This window comes from Nuphar pumila, chromosome 5 (assembly GCF_984573655.1).
Source record: "Nuphar pumila chromosome 5, dmNupPumi1.hap1.1, whole genome shotgun sequence".
Classification (NCBI taxonomy): Eukaryota; Viridiplantae; Streptophyta; class Magnoliopsida; order Nymphaeales; family Nymphaeaceae; genus Nuphar; species Nuphar pumila.
In genome coordinates, this window is record NC_143253.1 from 34,023,471 (window position 1) to 34,037,948 (window position 14,478).

Sequence of the window (14,478 nt, forward strand, 5' to 3'; positions counted from 1 at the left end):
GAAACGGACATTGCAGATGGATTGCATAAGAAAAAAGCTTCTTCTGAATGGGAAAACATAGAATGTGCACAACACCCTTGATTGAGAAGCTGGAATGCTAACAATTAGCATTGTAAGGTGTAATTAACAGGCACAACTCATAGCTCAGGACCATATGCTAAAAGGCCCTTAATCATGTTGGGATTCTGTAACAGAATCATCAACTGTAACAGAAAGAAGCACTTCACCAACTGAAGGAAAGAAACCTTTCAGCAAAATCCAAAAGCAAAGTTGGCATGCAACAGGAAAGATGACAGCCACTAATAGCCAAACAGGAGATAGTTTGTACAAACAATCATAGATTAATTTATCAGAATTTGATTATGTTGACAGTACTGTCAGAACCAAATCTAACTTATAGCGTAACTAACAGGGGATTGACAGCAATAGGATGACAAAAATATCAGTAATTACGAGACAAAGACTTATAAGTTATTCACAAAAAACAGACTCCTGTTTCAATAATTACATTTAGCTGCCTGCTTTTATTATTTACATTGCAATTTTCAGAGACATGCTTGATCTTAAAATCATTCAGTCGATATTTGTTTAGTCAATCAAAGCAAATAGAATGCTCCATTATTTACCTGTTTAGCAGAACAAGAGGCTAAAATGAGTTGTTTTACAAAAAAGAACAAAAATGTCCGTTTATAACTCAGGCTGGTATTTGAAATACACTTAAGGGTCGTACGTTTCACCCAATTTACATATGAAAATGTGGGTTTATGTATGAAACCCTCTATTTGGTACGCAGGTGAAACAAACATGCCAACTCCATTTTCCTGTGGAGCACAGTCATCCTCGGTTTCTTTTCGCGATGACCATGCATTTACTATGGAAATTCATACACACCACCTCCCTTGTGAATGGATTTACATATGCATTTCTTCACACATGGATGGCCTTCCCATCATTGGATGCATTTCCCATGGAGTCTTTCCTCATTGGTGGGAATGAAACAAATGACCCCTCCTCAGAGAAAATAAATGGTTAAACATAATAAGCCACATATCAGGAGGCTTTTCATAAATAACTGAAAAGTTAGGTGGCTTATTGCAAATTACTCTAAAAACAGATACAAGTTGATAATTTTGGTTCAGGCGTACTAGCTTAAGATTAAAGATCATCTTTTTTCTCACCTAAATGTCTGGATGTCCATGAGACATACAAGGTGCCACACGACACAAGTGCAGCAACACAGTTTCAATTCCCAAATGAGGGGAATAGAATGAATCATTGTTTGTTAAAACTATACAGATAGTAAGATTAAGCCACAACTAAAGATTTAGTGGGAAGACAAGCGATAAAAATATGGCGACATGTTTCACTAGTATCGAGACATATTCAAATAAAAAAGAACACATACAAGATCTGTAGATTCTTCTACATATAGAGTCCCTCGGGCACCCCTTCCTTTTTCTTGAACATGACTTTTTCTTTTGCTTTCTTGAAGTCCACATGCATCACCTGAAGCACATATTCAACAATGAGAAATTAATTGTCAAATACACATGCAGTTTGGCCGCTGTGATATGCACCAGCAAGACCATGCACCAAATGACAAGATTCCCTGGGAATGGCATTTCCAAATAACAAAAAGCCACAATATGTACAACTTACTAAAGAACCAATCCTTGTAAATTCAAGATTTTAAAACAGCAAACAACAAGATATATAGAAACTGAAAAATAATGGCTGAAATTTCCTGAAGAGATTTAAACCCAAGTTTAAGCACTTTTCATAGAAACAATAAATACCTCAAACTTTAGCTATATGTTACCAACCCCATGGAGGATGGCTCATGCGAAGGAGGAGCCTACTATGTTAGCTTGGCTCACCTAGGCTCAATGGGGGTTAACTAGGCTTTGTATTGGGATTGGGTCAACAAATTGTAATGGGATTGGGTCATATGTACATGGAAGACATTAGCTTAAGTGTGGAAGGGCATAATTGTCATTGTATGTGAGCTATGGAACCTATAAATAGGCTGATGCCCCCTCATTTGTTTCATCCATTGTTAAATCTAAGACTCTTGAGTCTCTTTGGCCTCTCTTTAGTTGAGAGAGATAGGATTGGCTCTAGTTAGGCAACTAGCAAGAAATTGGCACATACGCTAGTTACTCACCTTAGTGCATACCCTTCATCATCACTTTCCCACTCTCTCTCTACCTTTCCCACATTGCTAACACCTTTCTCTAGCATTTCCCATGACCTAAGCCCATTTTAATAGGAAACATACCAACCATCCTTTATTCCCTTAGCACTGTTCCCACATAATTCCTCACTTTCCCACCTCTTCCTCTCAATTTTCCCTACCTAAGGATGGTCTGGTATCAGTAAACGAGTTAACCACTTGAGCATCGAATTTGATAATTACACTAAGCTATAAAGAATACATCTGTAACTTCAGAATTCAGATTAAGTACACACATATATATGGTTGAATCTCATTTGTGTAAGCTTTATTTGACCAATTTGACCAAATGAATGAATTCAGCATGGTCCATTTTCAAGAATGCACTTTGCTTTGGATAACTTCGATGGAAAAATATGATTTCTTAATAGTAAAAATTTTCACGTGTTCTAGACCATTGAATTTTGTTGCCCTTAAAAAATCAGCTGATACAAGATGACTGGTCGATCTAAAATATGTTTTGACTAAACAAACCATATAGATCATATCTGTAGAGTTTGATCTACTAGAAGGTACTGTACACTCAGAAGGTAGCCAATATATATATATATATATATATATATATATATATATATATATATATATATATATATATATATGAAAAATTCCATTTAGGGGCCAACCTTTTGCCCCTAATTCCAAATGGGCCTCACTTTTCTGAAATTCTTGACATGGGCCATAGTTTTGCTCAAAACTGTCAAACAGGGACCTCAGGTCAAATCCATCTTGGAAAACGTGATTACTTTTTTGCTTTCCTGTATTCTCCTTTGAAAATTGAAAAATATTAATTCATCCTAACAAAAAAGAAAAAGGTACACTTATGATCTAACCTGAGTTAATAGGCAATAACAAAGATTGGTCCTTGTTTGGCAGTTTCCAGGAAAACAGAGGCCCATATCAGGAAATTCAGAAATGCAAGGCCTATTTTGGGAATTAGGACCAAAAGGTTAGCCCCAAAATGGAATTTTCCCTATATCCTAAGAAGAAATACAAGCCATATTGCTACATACTTGTAAATGTTACTGCAGGGACACCATCAAGAGACCATACCTTCATCCTGCGTTCTCTTAATGCAAGCAAACCAGCCTCAGTGCAGATGGCCTTGATATCAGCTCCAGAAAACTCATCCTTTGTCATAACAAACTCTTCCAAATTCACATCGTCAGCCAACGTCATTCTTGATGTGTGTATCTGTAGACAAATAAATTTATTAGCGACATGTTTTGCAGGGCTTTCATAAGGCTCTGCAATTTTTACTGCAACGAAGAGCACTGATCAGTTCCATCTCAGCAATATGCCGAGAACAGTTCTATTAGAGATGTGATGAGATATGCATTTGATCCACAATGATGATGTACCTGGAATATACGCCGCCTAGTTTTTATGTCAGGAAGAGGAAATTCGATCTTTCTGTCTATCCGTCCAGGCCTAAGCAATGCAGGATCAAGGCTCTCAATTCTGTTAGTGGCAAGAATGACCTTGACATCTGCTCTAGAATCAAAACCATCTAACTGGTTGAGCAATTCCAACATTGTTCTTTGGATCTCACGCTCACCACCTGAATGGGCATCATACCTGAACCACCAACAAAAAGGAAAGGAAAATAAACAAATAAACCAATAACTACAGCTGATTAGTAGGCCTGGCATTTGAAGTACTCTGAAATCAGACCAGACCTTTTTGTACCAACTGCATCTATTTCATCAATAAATACAATTGATGGGGAGAGCTCATCAGCAACCCTGAATAGCTCCCTAACTAGTTTCGGTCCATCTCCTAGGTACTTTTGTATCAGTTCACTTCCAACAACACGCAAAAAGGTTGCTGATGTTGAATTAGCTACTGCCTGCAATGCAATATCTAAGTAAACCAAAATGCTCCAAAGCAGTATACAGAAAAATTTTAACATCTTCAATCAGAAAGGATGAAACATTTCAAGCAACACCAAAACTGGATGGTCATGATCACGTGCCTTGGCCAGTAAAGTTTTGCCAGTTCCAGGCTCCCCATACAGTATGACTCCTTTTGGTGGCTTGATACCAATGTCTTCATACAGTTCAGGATGGGTGAGAGGAAGCTCAACTGCTTCCTTGATTTCTTGTATTTGGGCATCCAATCCTCCTATATCAGCATAAGATTCCAATGGAGCCTTCTCAACCTTCATTACGGACACCATGGGGTCAACTTCGTCTTGCAGAAGACCGACAACAGAAAGCACCTGAAAGCATCAGACAAGTCATAGCATGTGACAAATACTTCACATAAGCAGAATAACAAAGATGAGTTAGACCTGCACTGCACACTACCTAAAAACTGCTAGAATAGAAACATGCATGAGCATTAACAGTTACATCCACATCCTCAGTCACAGTAGTTTTTCCTAGATGTAACATTGTACAATTATTTTTATGAAGCTTTCACTTATCATTCGCATAGATATGGTTGACAAGTAGAATAGGGCACTCATGCTATTAGCACAAGAGAAACAAGAGAAAGCCGTAGAAAGGAACACCCAAAAGAGAAGCTTCATTAACCAGAAAAAGAGAGAAGCTAACATAAAGGGGATGTCCCCTTTTGGTTGAACTACAAGACAAAAACTGTTGACTTTCTACCTATCTGGCTAAGTAAAAAAATGCACTTCTAAATAACTTTGTTGTCATAGGCACTAGGCAGAGCCTAGGCGGTACCCAAAACAAAAAAATTAAAAAAAACATAGAAAAACATTGTAAGAAACATGTATACAACATAAAATTAATCAATAATAAGCAATAGACAAAACACTGTAAAACAATTATATTACATAACCTTAACTTGTTCAAACAAATTAAGAATAAATTAACAATTGAATAAACAAACCATACAACTAACAATGTGAATGAACAATACACAAAAAATAAAATCATGTATACAAAAATATTAACAACATCAATAGACATAATACAAACAATAGACAAATAATGTCTTCTTCTCAACAATAAACATAATACAAGCAATAGAAAATAATGTCTTCTTATTCTTCTTATTTTTCTCAACAATAGACATAATACAAGCAATAGACAAATAACATGTCTTCTCATTCTTCTTCTTTTCGATTTCTTCTTCTTCTCCTACTCGAAGAAGAAATCAAAAAAAAAATCTTCAAAAAAAAACTTTAAAAAAAAAAGCCTAGGCAGCAATATAGAGCCCCACCGCCCAGACCTGGTCGCTGAGGCGGTGGGGCTGCACCTAGGTAGCCTAGGTGCCGCCTTTGACAACTAAGCTAAATAATGGTATATACAAGACTAAGAAGGATAGCATCAATAATTGTAATACCTTTATAACCAACACAAGAGTTACACTATTCAACACTCTCCCTCAAACTTGAGATGATGCAAGCAGAATAATCACAAGTTTAGAAAGAAATGACTAAAAGTGTATTGGAGCCAGGCTCTTGGTCTATGTCACATGGGTGCGGGTGCGGGTGTGGGTGCGGTGCAATTTTAAAAATTTTGGACACGGGGACTCGGCTATATATATATATATATATATATCTAAGTAAGAGTCGTGATAATGAGAATTTGGAGAAGTATATGATAGCAAAGAAGGAAGCTAAAAAAGTTGTTCGAAACGCGAGGGCTAAGGTATATAAGGAGGTTTATGACAAGTTGGATACCAAAGAAGGCGAGAAGGATATTTATAAGCTTGCAAAGATGAGAGATAGGAAATCGAAGGATTTGGGTATGGTTAGATGTATCAAAGATGAAACGCAAAGGGTTTTAGTCAAAGATGAGGAGATTAAGGAGAGATGGAAAGATTATTTTGATAAGCTATTTAATGATAGTCATGCTCAAGATCATGGAGACTTCTCCATTCCTTTTCATGAGATAAATCGTGACTTCATGCGCAAGATTCAAAAGAAAGAAATTGCAGAGGCTTTGAAGAAAATGAAATCAAGAAGGGCAGTTGGCCCAGATGGTATACCTATCGAGGCTTGGAAATGCTTGGGAGAGAAAGGTTTAGAATGGTTGACAAATCTTTTTAACTTGATTTGGCGAACAAATAAGATGCCTAATGAGTGGAGGAAGAGTACTTTGGTGCCTTTATATAAGAATAAGGGTGATATACAAGATTGCACAAACTATCGTGGTATAAAACTCATGAGTCATACTATGAAACTTTGGGAGAGGGTGATTGAGTCTAGGTTGAGGAAGGTTGTCATGATATCGGAGAATCAATTTGGTTTTATGCTTGAAAGATCAACTATGGAAGCTATACATCTTCTTAGACAACTTATTGAAAGATATAGAGAGAGGAACAAAGATTTGCATATGGTTTTTATTGATTTAGAGAAGGCATACGATAGAGTACCTAGGGACGTTCTCTGGTGGACAATGATGAAGAAAGGTGTTTCTCTCAAGTACATTAGTATAATTAAAGATATGTATGAAGGAGTAGTAACCAATGTCCGCACTTGTGGAGGGGCGACAACCAATTTTCCGATAACGGTTGGGTTACATCAAGGATCTGCTTTAAGCCCTTTCCTATTTGCGATAGTGATGGATGAGCTTACGAGATCAATTCAAGAAAATGTACCGTGGTGTATGTTGTTTACTGATGATATTGTTTTGATTGATGAATCTAGAGCTGGGGTTAATGCTAAGTTAGAATTATGGAGACAGACATTGGAAGCTAGAGGTTTTAAGTTGAGTAAGAGTAAGACTGAATATATGGAATGTCGGTTTAGTAAGCAACGAAGTAGTGATGGGAGTGTAGTGAAGCTTGGTGAGCAAGATATACCGGTGAATGATTATTTCAAATATTTGGGATCCATCATTCAAAAGTATGGAGAAATTGATGGAGATGTAAATCATAGGATAAAGGTTGGGTGGATGAAATGGAAAAGTGCTACTGGAGTGCTGTGCGATCGTAGAATGCCATTGCGGTGGAAGGGAAAGTTTTATAGGACGACTATTAGACCCGCTTTACTATATGGTACGGAATGTTGGGCTGCCAAGAGACATCATATTCAAAAAATGAGTGTAGCTGAGATGCGGATGCTTAGATGGATGTGTGGAAATACAATAAAAGATAAGATTCGGAACGAAGAGATACGTAAGAAGGTAGGTGTTGCACCCATTGAAAATAAGATGCGAGAGAATCGTTTACGGTGGTTTGGACATATTCGGCGAAGGCCTAATGATGCTCCAGTTAGAAGGTTGGAGAAATGGGAAAATATATTAGTTAAAAGAGGTCGGGGTAGGCCTAGGAAGACTTGGATGGAGATGATAGGAAAGGATATGAATGCTTTGAACCTCACCGAGGACATGGCGTTGGATAGAAATGATTGGAGGAAAAGGATTCATGTGGAAGACCCAAAATGAATTTCTTTTTTGGTTCATATCGCTGACCCCAATTGTTTTGGGATGAAGGCGTAGTTGTTGTTGTTGTTGTATATATATATATATCCTGTGTGCATATATGTGGATATTGTCCTCTAAAGTTTGGCACCAGCATGAGTGTTTTTATAAACTTTGCAAATGAACAAATTTTTTTTTCCTGGGGCTTATGTTTGAGACTCATGCTATATATATATATATATATATTTTTAAAAAATATATAAAAAGATCATTTTTTAACCCTAAAAATGGACAATTTTTGGACTCAATCAACGTTGACCGAGTCCAAAAAAAGACAGACTCGGCCTGGACTCGTTGACCGAGTCTGACTCAGTGTTGACTGAGTCTAGGCCGTGTTCGAAGCCGCACCCGTGTCGGGGCGTGTCGACTCGGGTGCGGCGCCTCCCTAACCGAGTCCGTGTGACATAGGTTTTTGTCTATTCGCGACCTAGCTCCAGTTGTCCTCGTATGTACGGCCTTGATATGTCTATCGCTGCCACATTCAACTTAAAATCAATAAGATCACGACCCACCTGCAAAACACAAAAACAAAGGAAAACTAGACTATCTATTCTAGTTACGATTAGTCCCACTAAAACAATAATTGAAATGAATCTAAATATAACAGATTGCTACGACTAAGTTAAAAATTAACTCTAATTAAGACACTACTAGGGCACGGGTTTGCTAAAAAAAACTAATTTCCTAAAACACGTGAAACATGGTTTCACGGTTTTGTTGGAAATCTGATTTCACAAGTCACGTGAAACATGGTTTCGGTTTTGTCAAAACCATGGTTGCCAGTTGAGGAAGCGGGAAGCGATACGGGAAGCGAGGCACTTTCAAAATTTTAGGAAGCGGGGAAGCGTGGGACCACTTAGGAGCGATTAGGGAAGTGTCTCGGAAGCAACCTAGGAAGCGTCTCAAAAGCGACCTAGGAAGCGTCTCGGAAGCGAGGGGGAAGCGAAAAAAATAAAAAAATAAAGAAAAAATGAAAAAAACAGGGAAGCGAGGGGGAAGCGTGATGGGAAGCGCGCTTCCCATTAAAGGGAAACGCGTCCCCCATTAAAGGGAAGTGCGCTTCCCAAAAAAGGGGGACGCTTCCCCCCACGCTTCGGAAGCGCGACGTTTCGCGCTTCCCCTTTTAGCTAGGCGCTTCCGGTAACCCTGATCAAAACTGATTTCACAAATCACGTGAAACACGATTTCAAGAAACACGTGAAAATCGGTTTTCAGATTTTGACAAAACCGATTTCATGGTTTTATGAAATATGCTCACTAACCCATTTTTATCATCAACTTGCATGAATATTTTTTCAAAACCATTACTCGAACATGCTAACCTACTAAATCAAAATTTAATAACTTGCAATCTACCCTAAAACATACCAAAAAAAGGCAACACGACCCAGATATGGTCGCCTATTGGTGGCTAATCAAACATAGTCGGCAAATCGGCATAGTCGACAAATCAGATTGGGTCAGCTGACTATTTTAACTAACTATTTTCAAAAATAGAATTTTACAGAAATAAAGATTGATATGAATGATGAAATAAACAAAGAAAATCCTAATCTATATACATGCAGACCCTATTCTAAAGAAAGAAGGGCGAAAAGACTCACCGTGTGGTTCGCCTCCCTACGAATCGGGGAGAAGAGTGGCCTTTACTCTACGTTGTGGCTCGTCACGCACCTCCGAAGTTGATCTTCAATCATGAGAAGAACCCAAACCATCTCGCCGGTGGAGGGAGGAGAAGAAGAAAAAAAAAAGAGAAGAAGAGTGGGGACACGACGGGGAGAAAGACAAGAGGCAAGGGGAGAGGGGGCATGAATTTCAATGAGGAAAAATTGTCCTTTCTCTCCTCTTAAACTCCTTTTTATAATGGGAGCTTAGGGTTAGAAGAGAACTTTTAAAAAAATTCTAAAAAAAACTCCTAATTTCAACAATTTTTAAAATGCCTCAACTAAAACATTATTTCTAAAAACCATGTTAGAAACTAAACTATTTCTAAAACATAGGTGGGTCAAATCTGGAGTTTAAAATTTTACCCGATCCGTTTTTCAGGGTTTGATCCAAAAGCCATCAAATTGCTTATTTTAACTCCGATTTCGATGAAATTTGAAGCGAAGCTTTCCTGCACGAAAACACATCAAAATCAACTAAACATAGACATTTAAACATTGAATATGCACAAGATCATGCATAAAAGTATATAAAAATATGAGTAAAATGTACATGATCACCTACCGTACTTCCGAAATCACAATTTGAAAGCTTCCGCAATGGAATAGTAGGTACGGTGTCTTGGTCACGAACTAACTCGTGGTCGGTCTGCACCATTGTTGGTATCAGAGTGAGGGTTGTCGGATTTCTTAATTTGACATAATTCTATATGCATGATTATATGTGAAATAAGTATTAATAACCCGTGTTTAATAGATATTTGGCATGCAGGGCACTTTTTATTTTCAAAAAGAGAAAAAAAATAAATAAGTTGAACCCATTTAAGTGTTTTTGAAAAATTAAATTTTTACTAACAGTGTTTTTAGAAAATAGTTTTAGAAAATGGAGGCTTTTTTAATTTATCAAAAATTTGGAGGTGTTTTAGAAAATTTCTTAAAACACCTCCAAAACCTAATTAAGCCCTATAAATAATAAAGATTAAGAAGAAGGGGGGGTGGCTCTCCTCTTCGGATTCTCTCTCTCTCTCTCTCTCTCTCTCTCTCTCTCTCTCTCTCTCTCTCTCCTTCTTCCTTTCTTCCCATCTCTCATTGTCAGCTTCCTCTTCTTCTCTCGTCGGAGGGCGACGTGATGTGCATTCAACGTGAAAGACCGCTCTGTTCTTCCCACTCCGTCAGAGGTGACCTGAGGTACGTCTCTTCCTCTCATTCTCTTTACTTTTATGCATATAGAATAAATTTCTGAATCTTTGAATGCATATAATTATTTTTCAGACGTTGCATATAGAATATTATGATTTTTGCATTTTTTTATGCATTTAGGTTAAAGTTATATTTAATCCATTGCATCAGATAGTTAGCTGTTAGTTTTGTTTTCGTTAAAAGAAAAGAAAAAATATATTTTAAGTATTGTTATTTCTGAATTATTTTTTATCGATCTAATCCGCTGATCTGATTGGACCAAAGCCATTCAGATCAGCGTGTGTTTTCCGATCCAGTCAGTCCGATCAGCAGGCATGTTGATCAGGCCGCATTATCTGACCTGATTCGGCCTGCTACTAACCAATCCAGGTCTGACTAGCTGCAGGCCGAGTAACCCAGCACTGGACGTGATCCTGTGGCAGCCAAGCTAGTCGGTCGAATCTGTCTTCAGATCTGATCGAAATTCAACATTGCCAGCCGAGACTGATAGACCAGACCAAAACCGCTCTGGGCTGAAGCCAAATCAGATCTGATTCGGTTAAGCTCGATCTGTGTTTGTCTGATCGGACGCCATCAGTGCTGATCCACGACGGGTCGGGTTCAGCTAGCGTCAAAACCGAACTACAGTTAATTGTTGGCCTGCTGAACTGCGTCAATCAAACCAGGATAGATCTGGTTGGTCTCGGTCCGCATGTCAAGTTGCACATAATCATCGTGTTGTTTGAATTCAGTTTAAAAAGAGGGATATGGCTGACGTTTATTTTTGTTAGTGTTTTTTTAGTAGCACTTCGTTGCAGTTTAGGTTAGAATTTGATTTCCTGAAGAAAAAAAACTAGATTAATTTAGATTCTTGTTTCTTTTAGAATTAATTTTAATTTCTGGCATACTAACATGAACTAGAGTAGAGTCTAGCATTTTGTTTGTTTTGTTTGTTTTTATGTTGCAGGTGGGTTTATAAGTGTTGATGAAAGCGCAATAGCGAGATTCGTGCCTTTGCGAACAGGGGAAGTCAGATTGCAAGCAACAAGAGCCCTGCTAATTTTTGTTTTCTTTATTTTTTAGGGCACTGGCTAATTTAATTTATTTGGGGTTGTAATAATTTTTATTTTCTACTCGAACTTTTGTAATAGGGTAGCACGTTTCTTTACATTTAATTTTAAGGCAATAAAGCTTGTTCTTGTGTAGAGTACAAAAGTTATAAACATGTTCCCTGCGTTCGACCCGAACTTCACCACTAGTGTGAACCGGTAATTTAAGATTTGATGCACGGTTTACCCAAACAATTTTAATAAAAAATCTATTTAAAAAATACTTTCAAGAAAAGTTACATTAATTCGTATTTTCATGTTGTCTAGAGGCTAGGTTAGGTGTCATCTACCTTAGCGAGATTCTAAGTTGTGTTCGCCATGGCTGGGTGACAGGGAGGTCGTGGTCGCGATGACTACGCTTTCGAAAATGAAGAGAGATTTTAGGTTTGAAAATAGGGACTTGTGAGGTCAAATCGAAGAACTGGAAAGCTTAATAACTTCACCCAAGAAAAGGAAGTCGAGATAAAATTTGCAATCCCCAAATTTAATGCATCATCTGATCCCGAGGACTTCTTAAATTGATTAGGAGAAGTCAAGAATGCCCTGGTGTTCAAGGAAGTTCCTGAACACAATAAGGTAGGATTAGTTGCCCTTAAGTTGAAGGGTCGAGCTACCACTTGGTGGAGACGACTCAAGCAATCTCATGTCCGTCAAGGTAAGGATCCTATTGTTCAGTGGGATCACATTGAACGAAAGCTTAGAGTTGAGTTTCTACCCCCATAGCTACCTTAGGGAGTTGGCCTGAGGTACCTAGTGTTAAGCCATACGAATTCTTCACATAGACCTATGAGTCGGTGTACTTGTGTGTCCTCATCATCCATTCCCCAACCTAACCCATCCACATGTGAGCATGTTGCATTATCTAGGGTTAGGATAATGGGTGCATTGAGAGCGAGTAAGTTCGAAGAACCTCAATTTGATGAGAGAATTGAGGAAGTAGAGTATGAAGAACTGAACCATAAGTCTCACATGGATACAATCTTCGACAAGATCAAAGACGTCGAAGGAGTCGAATTTGGTGTTGATCTCAAGGTAGATCCCCAATTCAATGACGAGAACAAAGAAGAATCCGCGCTCGTATTTGGAGATGCCATTATGATTGATGAGGTTCACGAGGAACCTATGTGTGAGATCATTGGTGAACCCATCTTCGATGAAATGGAAGTTGAAGAGTTGAACCAAATTTCTTTGATTTTTTATTTAGAGTCACGTGAGGAACCTTCCCGTGTAATCTTTGACAATCCGATATTTGACGGCTTCAATGAGGAAGTCCAAGAAGAATCCCTACATATTTTTCAAGAGGTCCTATTAGTTGATGAGGTTCGTAAGGAACCTATGCGCAAAGTTGAGGATCCATCTATTTTTTATGATTGTGAAGGCAGTGAGGATCAACAAGAAAATCGTTTTGGCGAGCATTTAGGAGTTGAGAAAAATTTTTCCCATGGTGAGCCTTTAGAGAGTATGGTTATCCATGTTAGTCCTAAATGTGAGTTTAATATATCAAACATTTTGTTTGTGAAAACCTAAAATTTTTTGGGCTCATCAGGATTTGCTTGAAGTTGAAAATGAAGTGAATACTATATTTGCATCTAGAGAAAATTTGTGTAGTAGGTTTACATTGTTGATTTCTAGAATGTGTTTCAATGCTAGTTCTGAAAAAGAAATCGCATCTTATAGTGAATTTAGAAAGAACTTTGTTCTTTTGTGTGCTCTACTACGTAGAAAATTTTTATATGTTTGATCCAACTTTATCTGAAATTGTTTGTGCATTAACTCAAGGAAAAATTGTTAAATATTCTGTTTTAAATGAATTTTTACTTCAAGGAAATTTTTATGAATTGAATTTTGAAAAGCATGTCGATTTGTATCTCTTTGATGGATTTTTGGATATTTTGATGTGCTTACATGAATATTTACGTAAATATCCAACTTTGTTTTTTGTGTGCAATCGAAGTCATTGTAATTGGAGCAAACTCTACTTTCATTGTGTTGTGAAATTTTGTAGGGATTATACAGCTCCATTTGAGAAGAATCAGGCTATGAGGACGAAGCCTTTCGTCCCAGGTGGGGATAATGCATCACATCCACAACATGTAGATATTAGTGAGGAGTAGGAGAGCGATCCGCTTCTGAATACCCGATCCGGAAAGTCTTACCCCAAAAGATCCAAGCTTAATTAGACCCGTTAGGGTCCAAATGGATTTTAAGGGCATTTTGGTCATTTTGCATGCTTCAATTTTCTGAGATTTTTTTTGTTCAGCCATCTCAGAAAATTAATGTTGTTATATGGTTCCATTTTTGTCTTTTGGAATTACCCGTTTATAGTTTTTTGTTTTATTTTTATTTGTTTTTAGGTGACGGATTTTACGAATCCGGATTGTTTTGATATCTGTTAGGCTTAACTTTGGGTACTAGAGGTTGTATGGGGAATATGGGTAGTTTTTATTTTTATTTATCCAACTTTGGATATGGACCTTGGGTCCATTCTTTTGCTAAAGGTCCCATTTTCAAGTTGATCTTGAGAGGGATCCAAAATTCAAACTTTAGATCTATATTGACCACCTTGAAATGATGCATTTATTAGGCCAATGTGGGTCTCGATCCATTGTGTTGTAAGGTTCATTACATGTGGCCTTGTTGCATTGGATGTGAGGTGAGGTGGCCTCTTATGTGGCCAATCCCTCTTTAGCCACGTCACCATTCATCCATTGGGCCCTCTTGAGGTGCCGCCCAACTGCCTTCTCTTCTTTTGCAGGATGATTTTCTATTGGGTAGTTAAGTGGTGCAAGGATTGTGCATATTTTGCATTGAGGCCTCTCATTGGCCTTAAGAGTGGTTGTCTCCCACATGACCAATGAGAGGCCATGCTAGTTTTGACTTCTCTATAAAAGTATGCC

At 37.9% G+C, this 14,478-nt stretch overlaps 1 protein-coding gene across 1 annotated transcript in view; it reads right to left on the reverse strand.

Moving 5' to 3' along the window:
- Nucleotides 1-1,071: 1,071 nt before the first annotated feature.
- Nucleotides 1,072-14,478, reverse strand: part of LOC149837335 (26S proteasome regulatory subunit 4 homolog B-like) — a 36,200-nt gene continuing 22,793 nt past the window's right edge. Inside the window, exons 2-6 of the mRNA XM_090007344.1 lie at nt 4,202-4,451; nt 3,910-4,075; nt 3,592-3,808; nt 3,284-3,424; nt 1,072-1,506 (exon numbers count right to left, since the gene is read on the reverse strand). Coding sequence (XP_089863470.1) covers nt 1,423-1,506; nt 3,284-3,424; nt 3,592-3,808; nt 3,910-4,075; nt 4,202-4,451 — 858 coding nt within the window. The 3' untranslated portion in view covers nt 1,072-1,422. The remainder of the gene's footprint in view (nt 1,507-3,283; nt 3,425-3,591; nt 3,809-3,909; nt 4,076-4,201; nt 4,452-14,478) is intronic.